General features: G+C 37.6%; 1 protein-coding gene across 5 annotated transcripts in view; it reads left to right on the top strand.

Moving 5' to 3' along the window:
• The window catches only part of PREPL (prolyl endopeptidase like), a 56,110-nt gene that overhangs the window by 6,990 nt on the left and 31,243 nt on the right, over window positions 1–17,877 (top strand). For all 5 annotated transcript variants that reach the window (XM_012450589.3, XM_012450593.3, XM_012450590.3 and 2 more), the window contains 2 exons: window positions 11,248–11,370; window positions 13,045–13,111. In XM_012450589.3, the coding sequence (XP_012306012.1) occupies window positions 11,248–11,370; window positions 13,045–13,111 (190 nt within the window). The remainder of the gene's footprint in view (window positions 1–11,247; window positions 11,371–13,044; window positions 13,112–17,877) is intronic.

Raw genomic sequence — 17,877 nt, 5'->3', positions numbered from 1 at the left:
GATTTTTTATTCTCATTTCCTTATCCTGCCGTCATATCCATTAACAGTGTATTCCTAACCAGGTTTGTGATCTTTGCCATGTCTCCATACCACCAAGTCTATTACTTACTTGTTTTAGTTTAATCAATTTGTTTCATCCAAATAATTCATATTCAGTAAATCATTAATTTGATGGTCTAATTATAACTTAATACAATGTTTATACACCCCAAATTATGTATACCATCTCGTTTAACATGTTTTCAGAAACACATATTAACCTCCGGAATATATATTGAACCTGTCCATATCTTTCCACCATCATCACTCTAGTTATCTTCCACCTGGACCACTGGCAAAGACTCCTAACCAGGCTCTTGGCTTTCCCTCTTGTTCCTTTCCAACCCATTTTCCATATCATTTGAAAGATGATCTTAAGATATAAATGAAATCATGTCACTTCCCAAATCAAAACCTTCCTAAACTTATTACAGAAATGTAAAATCCAGTCTCCTAATTATGTCTCCTAAGGCCATGCAAGATCTCACCCCTCTCTCATTTCCTGCCCCTTTCCCCCTTTGGGTAGGCTTCAGTGGTCATCTCCCAGATTGAAGAACATGACTCTTTCCCATCCATCTTAGGACCTTTATGTTCTATTCCTTAATCCTGTTCACTACTTGATTAGTTCCTTCACCTACTTTAGGTCTTGATTAAATGTTACCCCCTGAGAAGTTACTTTGGTTACTATGGTCAGAATTCCCCTTCTTAGGAGGTAACATATAACAAGGACAGAAACTAGGCAGAGGGAGCAGCATATGTAAAAGCTCAGAATTGAGGAGGGCACCACTACAATTAGAAGAGCCAAAATGGTCAAAGATAGCTGGGTGTGGTGGCTCACACCTATAGTCTGAGGCGGGTGGATCATTTGAGGTCAGGAACTTGAGACCAGCTTGGTCAACATGGTGAAACCCCGTCTCTACTAAAATATCAAAATTAGCTAGGCCTAATTTAGTGGTGTGTGCTTGTAACTCCAGCTACCTGGGAGGCTGAGGCAGGAAAATTCGCTTGAACCCAGCAGGCAGAGGTTGCAGTAAGCCAGTATCGCACCACGGCACTCTAGTCTAGGTGACAGAATGAGACTCTGTCTCCACAATAATTAATAAATAAATAAATAAATAAATAAATAAATAACCTGGTCAAAGATGAGCCAAAAGAGGCAAATAGGGCAGGATCATGTATAGGTAGTTTTGTATATCTAAAAGTTTGAGTTGCATCCTTTTAAGCAATAGAATGTTACAGAAAAATGTAGGTGCAATCAGATTTGCATTTTAGAAGAATCACTCTGACAGAACAGAGAATAGATTGGAAGTAGGAAGCCTTGTCAGTAACTCAGATGAGTGAAGATGAGAGTCTTTACAGGGCGTTTGCTCTTTTTGTTTTTGGAGATGGTGTCTCACTCTATCACCCAGGCTGTAGTGCAGTGGCACAGTGTCGGCTCACTGCAACCTCTGCCTCCCAGGCTCAAGCGATTCTCGTGCCTCAGCCTCCTGAATAGCTGGGATTACAGGCGTGTGCCACCATGCCCAGCTAATTTTTTCCTATTTTTAGTACAGACAGGGTTTCCCCATGTTGGCTAGGCTGGTCTGGAAACCTGGCCTCAAGTGATCTGCCTGCCTTGGCCTTTCAAAGTGTTGTAGTTACAGGCATTAGCCCCCGCACCTGGCCCTGAGTGTATTTTATTTGAGACATCTTTTTTTTATAATATATATTTTTTAAAGATGGGGTTTCACCATGTTGGTCAGGCTGGTCTTGAACTCTCGACCTCAGGTGATCCGCCTGCCTTGGCCTCCAAAGTGCTTGGATTACAGACGTGAGCCACTACGCCCGGCCTATTTGAGACATCTTAATGGAAGACTAGAGAGCTTGGTGATAATTCCTCATCTCTTTGGATTCTAAGAGAATGGGCAAAACCTGACCTAAACTGACTCAAAGCTATTGTGATCTTTATTTATCCCAATTAGTAGATATTTTTAAATGCTCTAAAATGTTACTGCATTTGATTACAGAGTGTTATTCCCCTGTAAACTGAGATAAGGTACCAAGTTAACATTCCAAAATCTCAAAATTCTAAAACACATCTGGTTTATCTTTATGTTTCAGAGGGACTTATTTCACAGTCATGTATGTAACCTTACTAATATTCAGATCTTAAGAATGAAAAAGGCCAGGTGCAATGCCTCACGCCTGTAATCCTAGCACTTTGGGATGCTGAGGCAGGTGGATCACCTGAGGTCAGGAGTTGGAGACCAGCCTGACCAACATGGTGGAACCCCCGTCTCTACTAAAAATACAAAAATAATAGCCGGGCATGGTGGTGCATGCCTGTAATCCCAGCTACTTCGGAGGCTGAGGAAGAAGAATCACTTGAACCCGGGAGGTGGAGATTACAGTGAGCCGAGATTGTGCCACTGTACTCCAGCCTGCGTGATAGAAACGAGACTCCATTTCAAAAAAAAAAGGATAAATATAACTCACTAGTAAAGTGGATATTTCAGTAGCAGTTGGATATATGAGTCTGGAATTTGGGGAGAGTTGTTACATATAGGTAGCAGTTTAAGCCATAAGAGTTATATCACTGTATTTACTTCTCTGCTATTACTACATCATTTTAAACTTTTTCTGTCTCCCCATTATATTGGGAGATCCTTAAAGATGAGAATTTTATAATACATATCTTGCCAGCACGTAGCATAATGACTGTCACATCGTAGATAAGCAGTGTTTATAGAATGAATAGTTAAATGAATGCATTTTTTATTTTCATATAACCATAAATTTTATTGCTAGAGAACATACCCCAGAAATTATCCCATCTGCACTCTTTCTTAGCTCTTTGATACTTATCTTTTTTTTTTTTTTTTTTTTTTTTTTGAGACAGCCTCTCTGTTGCTCAGGCTGGAGTGCAGAAGCACAAACATGGCTCACTGTAGCCTCAACCTCCTGGGCTCAAGCTATCTTGCTGCCTCACCTCCCAAGTAGCTGGAACCACAACCATGCCCAGCTAATATTTTGATTTTTTGTGGAGACAGGGTCTCACTTTGTTGTGTGGACTGGTCTTGAACTCCTAAGCTCAAGTAATCTTCCTGCCTCAGCCTCCCAGAGTGCTGGGATTACATGCGTGAGCCTCCATGCCCAGCCCCATGATCCATTTTGAATTCATTTTATTTATGGTATAAGGGATTGGGGTACAACTTTATTCTTTTGCTTGTGGGTATCCGTGGTCTCAGCAACATTTGTTGAAAAGACTATTCTTTTTCCATTGAATTGTCTTGGCATCCTTTCTAAAAATCAACTGACCATAAATTCAATGGTTTGTTTCTGGACTCTCACTTTTATCTCATTTTTCTGTATGTCTGTCCTTGTGGCAGTACTACACATTTAATTATTATAGCTTTGTAATAAGTTGGTTTTGTTTTTGTTTTTGAGACAGAGTCTTGCTCTGTCGCTCAGGCTGGAGTACAGTGGTACTATCTCGGCTCACTGCAACCTCTGCCTCTCAGGTTCAAGCAATTTTCCTGCCAAGACCCCCCCAAGTAGCTGGAATTACAGGTGTCCACCACCATGCCTAGCTATTTTTTTTTTATTTTTATTTTTAGTAGAGATAGGGTTTCACCATGTTGGTCAGGCTGTTCTCAAACTCCTGACCTCAGGGTGATCTGCCCTTCTCAGCCTCCCAAAGTGCTGGGATTATAGGCGTAAACTACGGCGCCTGGCCTGTAATAAGTTTTAAAATCAGGAAGTGTGTGAATTCTTTCTAAACAAATGAAGAAACTAAAGCCACAGAACCAAAGGTTAAGTGAGAAAACTAGTAGAGTCAGAAGTAGACCTAAGTAGCCCAATTCACAGTACCTTTCTTTTTCAATATCTTGTGGTACAAGTAGAGCATCCTTAATCCAAAATCTAAAATGCTCCAAAATACAAAACTTTTTTTTTTTTAAATAGAGTCTTGCTCTGTTACCCAGGCTGGTCTCAAGCTCCTGAGCTCAAGTGATCCTCCTGCCTCGGTCTCCCAAAGTGCTGGGATTATAGGCATGAGCTGCCACTGCTGGCCAGTGAGCATCTTTTCTTAAATTTATTGATCCTATTGGATTTTCTTCTTGAATTCCTATTCTTGTCTTTTGACCTTCTTTTAATTGCTTATCCTTTTCGTACTGATTCCTAAGATTTCTTTACAGGTCTTTTGTCTTTTACCTGTGCTGTATTTATCTTCTCCATGTTTATCCTATTAATATTCTTTTCACTTTATGATAGCTTTCATTAAATATATTTTTTCATTTTATGTTTTGTGCTATCTGAATTTTATTCAACTTTGCAAATATTTGTTGAACACCTACTATGCACCATTCTAGGCATTGGGGACATAGCACTGAACAAAATAAAAATCCCTGCCTTTTTGAAGCTTACCATCCTACTTGAGCAGGAAGGAGAGAAAGAATAAAGAATTACATGAACAAGGCTAGGTGCAATGGGTCATGCCTGTAATCCCAACACTTTGGGAGGCTGAGGTGGGCTAATTGCTTGAGACCAGGAATTCAAGAACAGCCTGGGAAACATGGCAAAACCCTGTTTCTACAAAAAATGCAAAAATTAGCTGGGCATGATGGCACCCATAGTCCCAGCTACTTGAGAGGCTGAGGTCAAGGTTCGATTGCTTGAGCCCAGGAGGCAGAGGTTGCAGTGAGCTGAGATCATGCCACTGCACTCCAACCAAGGTGACACAAGTGAGACCTCATCTCTCAAAAAAAAAAAAAAAAAGAACATTAACGTAATACAGAGTATGTCAGAAGTGATAGGTATGGTGAAGAAGAAAAAAAGGGAAGATGTGAATAGGCAGTGTGGAGATAGTGAGGAATGTTATTTTAGTAAAATGGTTAGGAAAGGCCTAACTTAGAAGCTGACGTTTGAGCAATGGCTTTAAGGAAGTATTTGGGCATAGGGCCCAAGTTCTAAGAAACTGATATGGGAGCAAGCTTTATATGTTCAAGAAACATCAAGTATGGATTAACTGGAATAAGTGGACTTGGTGTGTAGTAGTAGATGAGGTCAGCAATGTAATGGGACAAGATTCTTCAGGACTTTGTAGACCATTGTAAGGATTTTTGCTTTTCCTCTTGAGCAAGATGGGAAACCATTGGAGGATTTTGAGTGGAGTAACATAATTTGACTTTAGACTCACACAAGCTCCTTTGTTGAAAATAGACTGGCAGGCAAGTGCAGAAGCAGAGAAAGCCCTTGAGCTTTTGCAGTAATCCAAGGGAGAAATAATGATCGTACTAGCCTAGTGTCCAATCCAAGTGTGAGAAGTGGTCAGATTCTAGATATATCTTGAAAATAGAATTGACAGGATTTGGCAGACCACTTGTTTGTGGCAAAAGAAAAAGACAAAACCAACTCTAATGCTTTTAAGCCTGAGTAGCTATAGGGACAGATTTGCCATTTATGTAAATAGGAAAGATTGCCTGAAAAACGGGTTTTGTTTTGTTTTGTTTTTTAATAGGGCAGGGGATATATAAGGAGAATGAAAGTTCAGATTTAGACATTTTTGGCATATTAGACATCTAGTAGAAATGTTGGGTAGTCAGTTGGACATACAAGTTCAACTTGTTCAGGGTTGTTCAGGCTACAGCTGTAAATTTGGCTGTCCTCAGCATGTAAATAATTTTTAAGGTCATGACTGGATGAGATCACCAAGGGAATTAGGGCAGACACTAAAGAAGAGAAGTAGCCCAGGAACTGAGCCCTGCCAATGTTAAAAAGCCTGGGAGATGCCAGGCATGGTGGCTCATGCCTGTAATCCTACTACTTTGGGAGACCAAGGTGGGCAAATCGTGAGGTCAGGAGTTTGAGACTAGCCTGGCCAATGTGGTGAAACCCCGTCTCTACTAAAAATACAAAAAAATTAGCCAAGCGTGGTGGTGAGCACCTGTAATCCCAGCTACTCAAGAGGCTGAGGCAGGAGAATCACTTGAACCCCAGAGGCGGGGTTTGCAGTGAGCCGAGATCGTGCCATTGCACTCCAGCCTGGGCAACAAGAGTGAAACAAACCAGTGAAATAAAAGGAAAACAAGGAGAATGAAGTGTCCTAGAAGCCAAGTAAAGTGTATTTAGGAGGAGGAGGTGATCAACTGTATCATGATGCCGATAGGTCAAGTAATATGAATACTGAAAATTAACTTTTGCACCTTGCAATGTGGTGGCCATTCCGTGACCTTGACAGGAGCAGTCAGTGGCATAAGAAGGGCAAAAGTCTGGGCTCTAGAGAAGAGGATAAGGAGAAGAACTGGAGGCAGAAGATGAAAGAGACAATTTTCCTTCATTTAACAATTGCTTTTAAAAAACAAAATGAGTTAATAGCAAATACAATTAGTTATTTTAAATGAATATAACTAAAATTTTGGAAATCTCATTGGTGTTTCATGGTTGCTAAATACCATGTATGCTAATACAAATGAATTTCAGGTATTTTAATTACAGATTTAATATATTTCTGTGTAAGATAACTGACAAACTATTAAGGAAGTTCCTCTCTATTCGTAATTTAAGGTTTTATCATTTTTTTAAAGTATGGTGATTCGTTTTTTTCCCTGCATTTATTGAAATGACTCTAAGATTTATCGCCTTTATTTGTGTTAGATTACATTGATAGACTTTTCTTTTCTGATGTTGGACCATCCTTTCGTTCTTAGGAAAAAATCCTACTTGGTCACATAAAGTTTTATTAGTATTACTATTAGTGTTTTTATTTTGTGTTTTTAAAAATTGATTTTATCACATTTTACTTTAGAATAAGATTGATTTTTTAATTGTCTTATATTATCATTGTCTAATTTTGATGCCAAGGTTATATTAGCCTATTAAAATGAGTAGTTTTATCTCTTTTACTATTTTTTTTTATTATTATACTCTAAGTTCTGGGGTACATATGCGGAATGTGCAGGTTTAGGTATACACATGCCATGGTGGTTTGCTGTGATCCGCATTAGGTATTTCTCCCAATGCTATCCCTCCCCTAGACCCCAGCTCTCCCCTATTCCTCCCCTAGCCCCCCCCACCCCCTGACAGGCTCCAGTGTACGATGTTCCCCTCCCTGTGTCCATGTGTTCTTATTGTTCAACTCCCACTAATGAGTGAGAACATGTAGTGTTTGGTTTTCTGTTCTTGTGTTAGTTTGCTGAGAATGATGGTTTACAGCTTCATCCATGTCCCTGCAAAGGACATAAACTCATCCTTTTTTATGGCTGCATAGTATTCCATGGTGTATATGTGTCACATTTTCTTTATCCAGTCTATCATTGATGGGCATTTGGGTTGATTCCAAGTCTTTGCTATTGTGAACAGTGCCACAGTAAACATACGTATGCCTGTGTCTTTATAGCAGAATGATTTATAATCCTTTGGTTATATACCCAGTAATGGGATTGCTGGGTCAAATGGTATTCCTAGTTTTAAATCCTTGAGGAATCACCACATTGTCTTCCACAATGGTTGAACTAATTTACACTCCCACCAACAGTGTAAAAGCATTCTATTTCTCCACATCCTCTCCAGCATCTGTTGTTTCCTGACTTTTTAATGATTGCCATCTTAACTGGCATGAGATGGTATCTCAATGTAATTTCAATTTGCATTTCTTTAATGACCAATGATGATGAGCTTTTTGTCATATGTTTGTTGGCTGCATAAATGTCTTTGAAAAGTGTCTGTTCATATCCTTTGCTCACTTTTTGATGGGGCTGTTTGTTTTTTTCTTGTAAATTTGTTTAAGTTCTTTGTAGATTCTGGATTTTAGCCCTTTGTCAGATGGATAGATTGCAAAAATTTTCTCTCATTCTGTAGATTGTGAAACGATTATGTTTCTTGAAGATCCAAGGAAGCTACCTTTGAAAACATCTGGGCTTGGTGTCTCTTTCAAGAAGAGGACACTTAATTACCAATTTAATTTCTTTAAGAGTTAGTGGCTTACATAGTTTTTCTATTTCTTGAGTCAGTTATGGTAATTATTTTTTCCTTCTGGAAAATTACCCATTTCATTTATTTTCAAATAGATTCACATAAAGTTTATTGTGATTTTTAAAAATCTCTATTGTATCTGTAATTTTTTGCCTTTTTCACTCATATTGTTTTTTCTTTATCAATTTTGTGATGTTTGTATTTAATAGGTTTCTAAAATAGCCAACTTTTAATTTGATTCCTTTAGTTTCTTTGTCATCAATTTAATTGCAACAAATTAATTTTTTTCCTTTTACTTCCTTCAGATTTACTCTTTTTCTGTTTTCCTAAATTGAAATGCTTCATATTGCATTCTGTTTTTCTATTGCTGTGGATTTCTGTTTTTTCAATATATTTGTTTATTATTTATTATTTTTGTTGTTGCTCAAATTGTCCAAAATGTGGCCAGAAAAACCCCTTCAGTTGATACTTGTATTCTTTTGACATGTCTCCATTAAACTTTGAGCACTTCCTTATTTTCTGGCAGAAGATTTCCCAAACCCACCATGTATTTTCTCCCTGCCCTAGCCTTAGAATTAGCCATTTACTAATGGCTAATTAGTCTTGACTAAAGGGCTGTCCAGTGTCTTGCTACTTCACCATTTTTCTATCTTTAGAGTTCACCATCTTTGCCATGATAAAGTTAACACACATCATTCTCCTTTTTATAACAGTTTTCATTGTTAAAATGATTTTGTGGAGGGCCACTTGGGAAGTGGGAAGGAGTACTTCTTTTTACCACTAATGAAGTGATTCTGTATCTGTAACCTTCTTAAAATCTGACGGTAAAGCCATCCTTACTTCATTTCCATTGGGTAGTATATGCCCTTAAAACAACTAGACTATTTAAAGTATTAAAATACCTGGCTAAAATGGATGGCTTTAGCTATATACCCTAATGATGTTGCTAGCTGAAATTGAAATGAAAGCTTAAAACACATAACAGGTGTCCTTGGGACAGAAAAAAAAACAAGTAACTTGGAGTACTTTATGAATATTATATAAAATCTCAGTTTCCATGGGAATAATTCCTTTGGAAGAATTACTTAGGAAGCTTTTGAGTTCTGCTTGAATTTCATTAAGGCAGTCAGAAATCCTGTTGTTTTCAGAGTATTTTGGTTCAGATAAGCTCAATTTATTTGGATTTAATGTAAAGTTAAGAGGATGAGTTTTGGAGCCAGCTCTGTTGCTTTTAGCTCTGTGTTGGCTATGGCTCTTAGTAAGAATGATTATTTAAAAGTGACAGGACCCAGCTCCATGACCTAGAATGTGCTAGAAGCTGCAGGGTAGTAGAGAGAGATAATCCTGACTCTACTTCAAAAGTTTTAATGGAGATTACAGAACAGACAGTTCTGAATCTAGAAATGCAAAGGCAGCTCCTATTGCTATGTTACAGTTTCAGGATAGAATTCTAGTCATCTTCTGACTTCTGATGGTGATATGAGGGGATTATTGATATAGATATCATGCCTCACCACTTTAAAGATCAACCATAGATTTTTGTAGAAATGCTTTAAAAAATAAATGAAAAATTAACATATAAGCCTCCAGTATTTGATCTTCAAATACTTACTCAGAAAATTAACTGTATGGGGTGAGGTGGCATACTCCTATCGTCCCATCTACTTGGGAGGCTGAGGCAGGATGATTGTTTGAGCCCAGGAGTTTGAGTCCAGCCTGCGCAACATAGTGATACCCTGTCTCTTAAAAACTCAGAAAATTATGTGATTGGAAGTAGAAGCTAAATGATTGAGACTATCATGGCAACCAATATTGCTAATTTGAATCTAATTCAAATAATAATGTATCTCAAAAAAATAAAAAAGGAAAACCTTTGTAAAAATGATTATTTTCCATTTAATTTAGTGATTTTTCTATTCTTGTGTTTTAGATTGTAAACTCTTTGTAATATATACTATATTTATAGTTTACATTCTCTACAGTGTTGGTAAAGTATGGACACATTCATTTATACAATAAATATTTTCCAGCTGTTGGAGATCCTTACCAAAAACTTAAGTTCTCCACCCCACTCACCAGCACAAATCACTGTACAGTTGTCATCTTTGGCAGAGAGCTGAAGTAAAAAATCTTGGCCAGAATTCTTTTGGTTAAATAAGGCAAACCATTGCAGTGTTGAGTTGTTGAACACTTTTTAAATTTGAAAACTGAGGTTTTGCTTTATCCAAATTATTATGATTTATATTATAATTATTTGCTTACCAGAAGTCAAATAAAGTTCTTAGCTTATTAGTCACTCCCAATAAGACACAGTGAATGCTTATTTAGCTTTCATCTATCTCTTCCTCTGTTCACTAATTTTCTGTTGTTTTTCCGGTTCTTCCTTTCATAAAGTGAACATACTATTTTTTTCTTAAACTGAAAAAGAAGCTCTGTTTCACACTCTCTCTCTCTCTTTTTTTTTTTTTTTTGTATTTTTTATAGAAACAGAGTCTCACCATGTTGCCCAGGCTGGTCTTGAACTCCTGGGCTCAAGTGATCCATTCTCCTTGGCCTCCCAAAGTGCTGGGGTTATAGGTGTTAGCCACTGCACCCAGCCAGTTCACTTTTTGATTTGATAAACAGTTCTGTTTTGGGGGTTAGTTATTCCCACAAGAAAAGTATATCCCTTGGTTCTCAGACCCATGTAAATTTTAAAAAATTAAAAAGTAAAAAATTACAGTTAATAAAGTAGGAAAATATTTCTTATCATTCTGGCTGTGAATAAAATAATAGTGAACATTTATTAGTAATGATAATGCCTTCCTCTTCTTTGTTATTTCTCTCTTTTTAGGAGGTACTTCAGTACTTATAAGTAACTCCAAAGATTTTTTTTCCTCTACCTGACTTTCCTATTAAATATGTAAAAGTTCATGAAATTTTCTTTTCTCCTTGTGTATGAATTTTCCCCATAGTATTTCTGAACATTTCTGCTGAGCTTCTTAGTATTCCTGCTTCTTAAGGACTTAGTCATCTAAAATAATAATATAACCATCAAATGTCTTATTCTTTGTTTACTTTTTTTTAATGAAAAAGAGATCATTTTATTGATGAGCCTAGGAAAGAGCATTTAAAATGTGTGAAATGGATATTATTTAATCTTATGTCTTTTTTTGTGCAAGTATTACAATGTTAGGTCTACATACCTACTTATCTTTAAAAGCAAAAGTTTTTTTCCCCTAGTTTGAAATGCTTTGATCATAACAAACCTTTTTCCAGGATCTTCAGCCTGTTAAACAAGAAAACAAAAAACCCCTTCCAGAAAACATGGATGCATTTGAAAAAGTGAGAACAAGATTAGAAACACAGCCACAAGAAGAATATGAAATCATCAATGTGGAGGTAAGATGTCTCATGTCTTTAAAAAAAAAAAAAATTGATAATAGCAATCAAGATGCAAATGAGATACCTTGCAATTTAGAGACATAATCCACATCAAGATTATACTGCTTTTGGCCTTTAAAATAAGCTGAAAAAGTTAAAAAACAAAGACTTCACAGATTATGATCCTTTACATCTTTCAATAAATGTAAATATCAAAACTAAGATGAATTTTCAACTGTAATATATTAATTCTGGTTTTTGCAAACAGTAAGTTCTGATTTATAAGTAAATTTAAGAGACAGGGTCTCACTGTGTTGCCCAGGCTGATCTTGAACTCCTGGGCTCAAGCAACCCTCCCACCTCAGCCTCTCAAAGTGCTGAGATTGTAGGTGTGAACCACCATACCTAGCCCTGATTTAAAAATTTTTAAATAATTCTAAGGAGAAGTTCCAATTAAACTAGTTCATACTTTGTTATTATTCGAAAATTATTTGATTGTTCTAAATTTTTTTAATAAAAGGAATTAACTTTAGTATAATACCATGAAAGCCAAATATCTGTTTAACCATTTTATGGTTATCACAATCATAAATATTCAATCGAAATGAATTGAGGGCCGGGCGCAGTGGCTTAACGCCTGTAATCCCAGCACTTTGGGAGGTCAAGGCGGGTGGATCACCTGAGTTCAGGAGTTCTAGACCAGCCTGGCCAACATGGTGAAATCCCCCATCTCTACTAAAAATACAAAAATTAGCCAGGCATGGTGGCAGGTGCCTGTAGTCTCAGCTACTTGGGAGGCTGAGGCAGGAGAATTATTTGAACCCAGGATGTGGAGGTAGCAGTGAGCCGAGATGGCTCCAGTGCACTCTAGCCTGGGTGACAGTGCGAGACTCTATCTCAAAAAAAAAAAAAAAAAAAAATTGAACATGCATGTTGAAAATTTTTCAATAAGATTGGAAAATAGAACCACAATAAGTGAAAATCACCTACATAGTAAAATGGAAATAGTAGGTTAAGAATAAAGAACTCCAGATTCAAATTAACTAGCAGATAACAAATATGTTGTAAGCCACTGAAATCATATCAGTCAATTACATTTAATATGTAGGCATTAGACAAGAACACCATATTTTGGTAATATTCATTGTCTCAATTTCAAATTGTCTGTCTTGTCACCCCACAGCAGATGAAATACTTCGTGTAAAATCAAGACTGTGTATAGTTGTTGGTGACAGCATATTTTAAAGGAAAGAATCTCAGAAAGTTATTGACTGGGTTTTCAGGCTAGTCTGAGCCACAGTTTTCTCCTCTGCATCATTTTGGATTATCTTAAAGATGCCACTTGATTTCTGTTAATTGACTCCCATTGTACAGATATCAGATGTTTCTAAAATATAGCAGAAGTGTTTTGTACAGTCGTGAGAACGGACAGATTTTGTTATACCTTTTCTTTACTGTCTCTTGTATTTATGTATTAAAAACCCCTCTAGTGGTTATGAACATATGAAAATCGTATCTTATCAACTATATTGTAAAAATGGTCCAATTTATATTTCATATGTGTTCATTCATATACTTCAACAGGTCTGTTTTTTATAAGAGGCCTCATTTCTTCTTCATCTTGACTAGTCAGACCATGAAAAGGTTAATTAAATTATTATTAAGTAAACTGTGTGTTTCTTTTATCGTCAGGTTAAACACGGTGGTTTTGTTTATTACCAAGAAGGTTGTTGCTTGGTTCGTTCCAAAGATGAAGAAGGTACGCCACAATATTTCTTTTTACATGATTTTATATTTTTATAGGAAATTTATTAATGTCTCAAAGTTAAAGACACTTTTTTTTAAGATTATTTCTAAATTTTGTTTTTTATTGCATTTTAGGTTTTGGGGTACATGTGAAAAACATGCAAGATTGTTGCATAGGTGCATACGTGGCAGTGTGATATGCTGCCTTCCTCCCCTTCACCTATATGTGGCATTTCTCCCCATGCTATCTCTCCCCAACTCCCCATCCCTGCTGTCCCCCCTCACTCCCCTCCAACAGACCCCAGTGTATAGTGCTCCCCTCCCTGTGTCCATGTGTTCTCATTGTTCAACACCCGTCTATGAGTGAGAACATGCGGTGTTTGATTTTGTGTTCTTGTGTCAGTTTGCTGAGAATGATGGTTTCCAGGTTCATCCATGTCCCTACAAAGGACGCGAACTCATCGTTTTTGATGGCTGCATAATATTCCATGGTGTATATGTGCCACATTTTCCCTGTCCAGTCTATCATCGATGGGCGTTTGGGTTGCTTCCAGGACTTTGCTATTGTAAACTATGCTGCAATGAACATTCGTGTGCATGTGTCCTTATAGTAGAACGATTTATAATCCTTTGGATATATACCCAGTAACGAGATTGCTGGGTCAAATGGAATTTCTATTTCTAGGTCCTTGAGGAATCGCCACACTGTCTTCCACAATGGTTGAACTAATTTACACTCCCACCGACAGTGTAAAAGTGTTCCTATTTCTCCACATCCTCTCCAGCATCTGTTGTCTCCAGATTTTTTAATGATCGCTGTTCTAACTGGCATGAGATGGTATCTCAATGTAGTTTTGATTTGCATTTCTCTAATGACCAGTGATGATGAGCATTTTTTCATATGCTTGTTGGCCTCATGTATGTCTTCTTTTGTAAAGTATCTGTTCATATCCTTTGCCCACTTTTGAATGGGCTTGTTTGTTTTTTTCTTGAAAATCTGTTTTAGTTCGTTGTAAATTCTGGATATCAGCTCTTTGTCAGATGGGTAGGCTGCAAAAATTTTTTCTCATTCTGTTGGTTGCCGATTCACTCTAATGACTGTTTCTTTTGCCGTGCAGAAGCTGTGGAGTGTGATTAGGTCCCATTTGTCTATTTTGGCTTTTGTTGCCAATGCTTTTGGTGTTTTGGTCATGAAGTCCTTGCCTATGCCTATGTCCTGAATGGTTTTGCCTAGGTTTTCTTCTATGGTTTTTATGTTAGGTCTTATGTTTAAGTCTTTAATCCATCTGGAGTTAATTTTAGTGTAAGGTGTCAGGAAGGGGTCGAGTTTCTGCTTTCTGCATATGGCTAACCAGTTTCCCCAACACCACTTATTAAACAGGGAATCCTTTCCTTATTGCTTGTTTTTGTCAGGTTTGTCGAAGATCGGATGGTTGTAGATATGTTGTGTTGCCTCCAAGGCCTCTGTTCTGTTCCATTGGTCTATATCTCTGTTTTGGTACCAGTACCATGCTGTTTTGATTACCGTAGCCTTGTAGTATAGTTTGATGTCCGGTAGTGTGATGCCTCCCGCTTTGTTCTTTTTGCTTAGAATTGACTTGGCTATGCAGGCTCTCTTTTGGTTCCATACGAAGTTTAAGGTGTTTTTGTCCAGTTCTGTGAAGAAGCTACCATTTAATGGTAGCTTGATGGGGATAGCGTTGAATCTGTAAATTACTTTGGGCAGTATGGCCATTTTCATGAAATTGATTCTTCCTAACCATGAACTTGGAATGTTTCTCCATCTGTTTCTGTCCTCTCTTATTTCGTTGAGCAGTGGTTTGTAGTTCTCCTTGAAGAGTTCCTTTTCGTTCCTTGTTAATTGTATTCCTAGGTATTTTATTCTCATTGTAGCAATTGTGAATGGCAGTTCGTTCTTGATTTGGCTCTCTTTAAGTCTGTTATTGGTATATAGGAATGCTTGTGATTTTTGCACATTGATTTTGTATCCTGAGACTTTACTGAAGTCACTTATCAGTTTCAGGAGAGTTTGGGCTGAGACGATGGGGTCTTCTAAATACACAATCATGTCATCTGCAAATAGAGACAATTTGACTTCCTCCTTTCCTAATTGAATACCCTGTATTTCTTTTTCTTGCCTGATTGCTCTGGCTAGAACTTCCAGTACTATATTGAATAGGAGTGGTGAGAGAGGGCATCCTTGTCTAGTGCCTGATTTCAAAGGGAATGCTTCCAGTTTTTGCCCATTCAGTATGATATTGGCTGTTGGTTTGTCGTAAATAGCTTTTATTATTTTGGGATACATTCCGTCGATACCTAGTTTATTGAGAGTTTTTAGCATAAAGGGCTGTTGAATTTTGTCGAAGGCCTTCTCTGCATCAATTGAGATAATCATGTGGTTTTTGTCTTTGGTTCTGTTTATGTGGTGAATTATATTTATAGACTTGCGTATGTTGAACCAGCCTTGCATCCCCGGGGTGAATCCTACTTGATCATGGTGGATAAGCTTTTTGATGTGCTGTTGCAATCGGCTTGCCAGTATTTTATTGAAGATTTTTGCATCTATGTTCATCATGGATATTGGCCTGTACTTTTCTTTTCTTGTTGAGTCTCTGCCGGGTTTTGGTATCAGGATGATGTTGGTCTCATAAAATGATTTGGGAAGGATTCCCTCTTTTTGGATTATTTGGAATAGTTTCAGAAGGGATGGTACCAGTTCCTCTTTGTATGTCTGGTAGAATTCGGCTGTGAACCCATCTGGACCTGGGCTTTTTTTGGGTGGTAGGCTCTTAATTGCTGCCTCAACTTCAGACCTTGTTATTAGTCTATTCAGGGTTTCGACTTCTTCCTGGTTTAGGCTTGGGAGGAGGCAACTGTCCAGGAATTTATCCATTTCTTCCAGGTTTTCTAGTTTATGTGCATAGAGTTGTTTGTAATAATTTCTGATGATGGTTTGGATTTCTGTGACATCTGTGGTGATATCCCCTTTATCGTTTTTTATTGCATCTATTTGATTATTCTCTCTTTTCTTTTTTATTAATCTGGCTAGTGGTCCATCTGTTTTGTTGATCTTTTCAAAAAACCAGTTCCTGGATTTATTGATTTTTTGAAGGGTTTTTCACGTCTCTATCTCCTTCAATTCTGCTCTGATCTTATTTATTTCTTGTCTTCTGCTAGGTTTTGAGTTTTTTTGATCTTGCTCCTCTAGCTCTTTCAATTTTGACAATAGGGTGTCAATTTTAGATCTCTCTTTGCTTCTCATGTGGGCACTTATTGCTATATATTTTCCTGTAGAGACTGCTTTAAATATGTCCCAGAGATTCTGGTATGTGGTGTCTTCGTTCTCGTTGGTTTCGAAGAATCTTTATTTCTGCCTTCATTTCATTGTTTATCCGGTCAACATTCAAGAGAAAGTTGTTCAGTTTCCGTGAAGCTGTGCAGTTCTGGGTTGGTTTCTGAATTCTGAGTTCTAACTTGATTGCACTGTGGTCTGAGAGACTGTTTGTTATGGTTTCCGTTCTTTTGCATTTGCTGAGGAGTGATTTACTTCCAATTATGTGGTCAATTTTAGAGTAGGTGTGATGTGGTGCTGAGAAGAATGTATATTCTGTGGATTTAGGGTGGAGAGTTCTGTAAATGTCTATTAGGTTTGCTTGGTCCAGGTCTGAGTTCAAGTCCTGGATATCGTTGTTAATTTTCTGTCTCGTTGATCTGTCTAATATTGACAATGGTGTGTTGAAGTCTCCCACTATTATTGTGTGGGAGTCTATGTCTCTTTGTAAGTCATTAAGAACTTGCCTTATGTATCTGGGTGCTCCTGTATTAGGTGCATATATATTTAGTATCGTTAGCTCTTCTTGTTGCATTGATCCTTTTACCATTATGTAATGTCCTTCTTTGTCTCTTTTGATCTTTGTTGCTTTAAAGAGATGAGAATAGCAACTCCTGCTTTTTTTGCTCTCCATTTGCTTGGTAAATCTTCCTCCATTCCTTTATTTTGAGCCTTTGTGTATCCTTGCATGTGAGATGGGTTTCCTAGATACAGCACACTGATGGGTTTTGGCTTTTTATCGAATTTGCCAGTCTGTGTCTCTTGATTGGGGCATTTAGTCCATTTACATTTAGGGTTAATATTGTTATGTGTAAATTTGATCCTGCCATTTTGATGCTAGCTGGCTGTTTTTCCCGTTGGTTGATGCAGATTCTTCATTGTGTTGATGCTCTTTACCATTTGGTGTGTTTTTGGAGTGGCTGGTACTGGTTGTTCTTTTCTATGTGTAGTGCCTCTTTCAGGAGCTCTTGTAAAGCAGGTCTGGTGGTGATCAAATCTCTGAGTACTTGCTTGTTCACAAAGGATTTTATTTTTCCTTCACTTATGAAGCTTAGTTTGGCTGGATATGAAATTCTGGGTTGAAAGTTCTTTTCTTTAAGGATGTTGAATATTGGCCCCCACTCTCTTCTGGCCTCTAGGGTTTCTGCTGAGAGATCTGCTGTGAGTCTGATGGGCTTCCCTTTGTGGGTAACCAGACCTTTCTTTCTGGCTGCCCTTAGTATTTTCTCCTTCATTTCAACCCTGGTCAATCTGACGATTACATGCTTTGGGGTTGCTCTTCTAGAGGAATATCTTTGTGGTGTTCTCTGTATTTCCTGGACTTGAATATTGGCCTGCCTTGCTAGGTTGGGGAAGTTTTCCTGGATAATATCCTGAAGAGTATTCTCCAGCTTGGATTCATTCTCTTTGTCACATTCAGGTACACCTATCAAACGTAGATTAGGTCT

Source organism: Aotus nancymaae, unplaced genomic scaffold (genome assembly GCF_030222135.1).
Source record: "Aotus nancymaae isolate 86718 unplaced genomic scaffold, 86718_ANA_hifiasm-v0.15.2.pri h1tg000057l, whole genome shotgun sequence".
Lineage (NCBI taxonomy): Eukaryota > Metazoa > Chordata > Mammalia > Primates > Aotidae > Aotus > Aotus nancymaae.
Note: the sequence above shows the minus strand (reverse complement) of the source record. Positions and strands in the feature narration are given on the sequence as shown.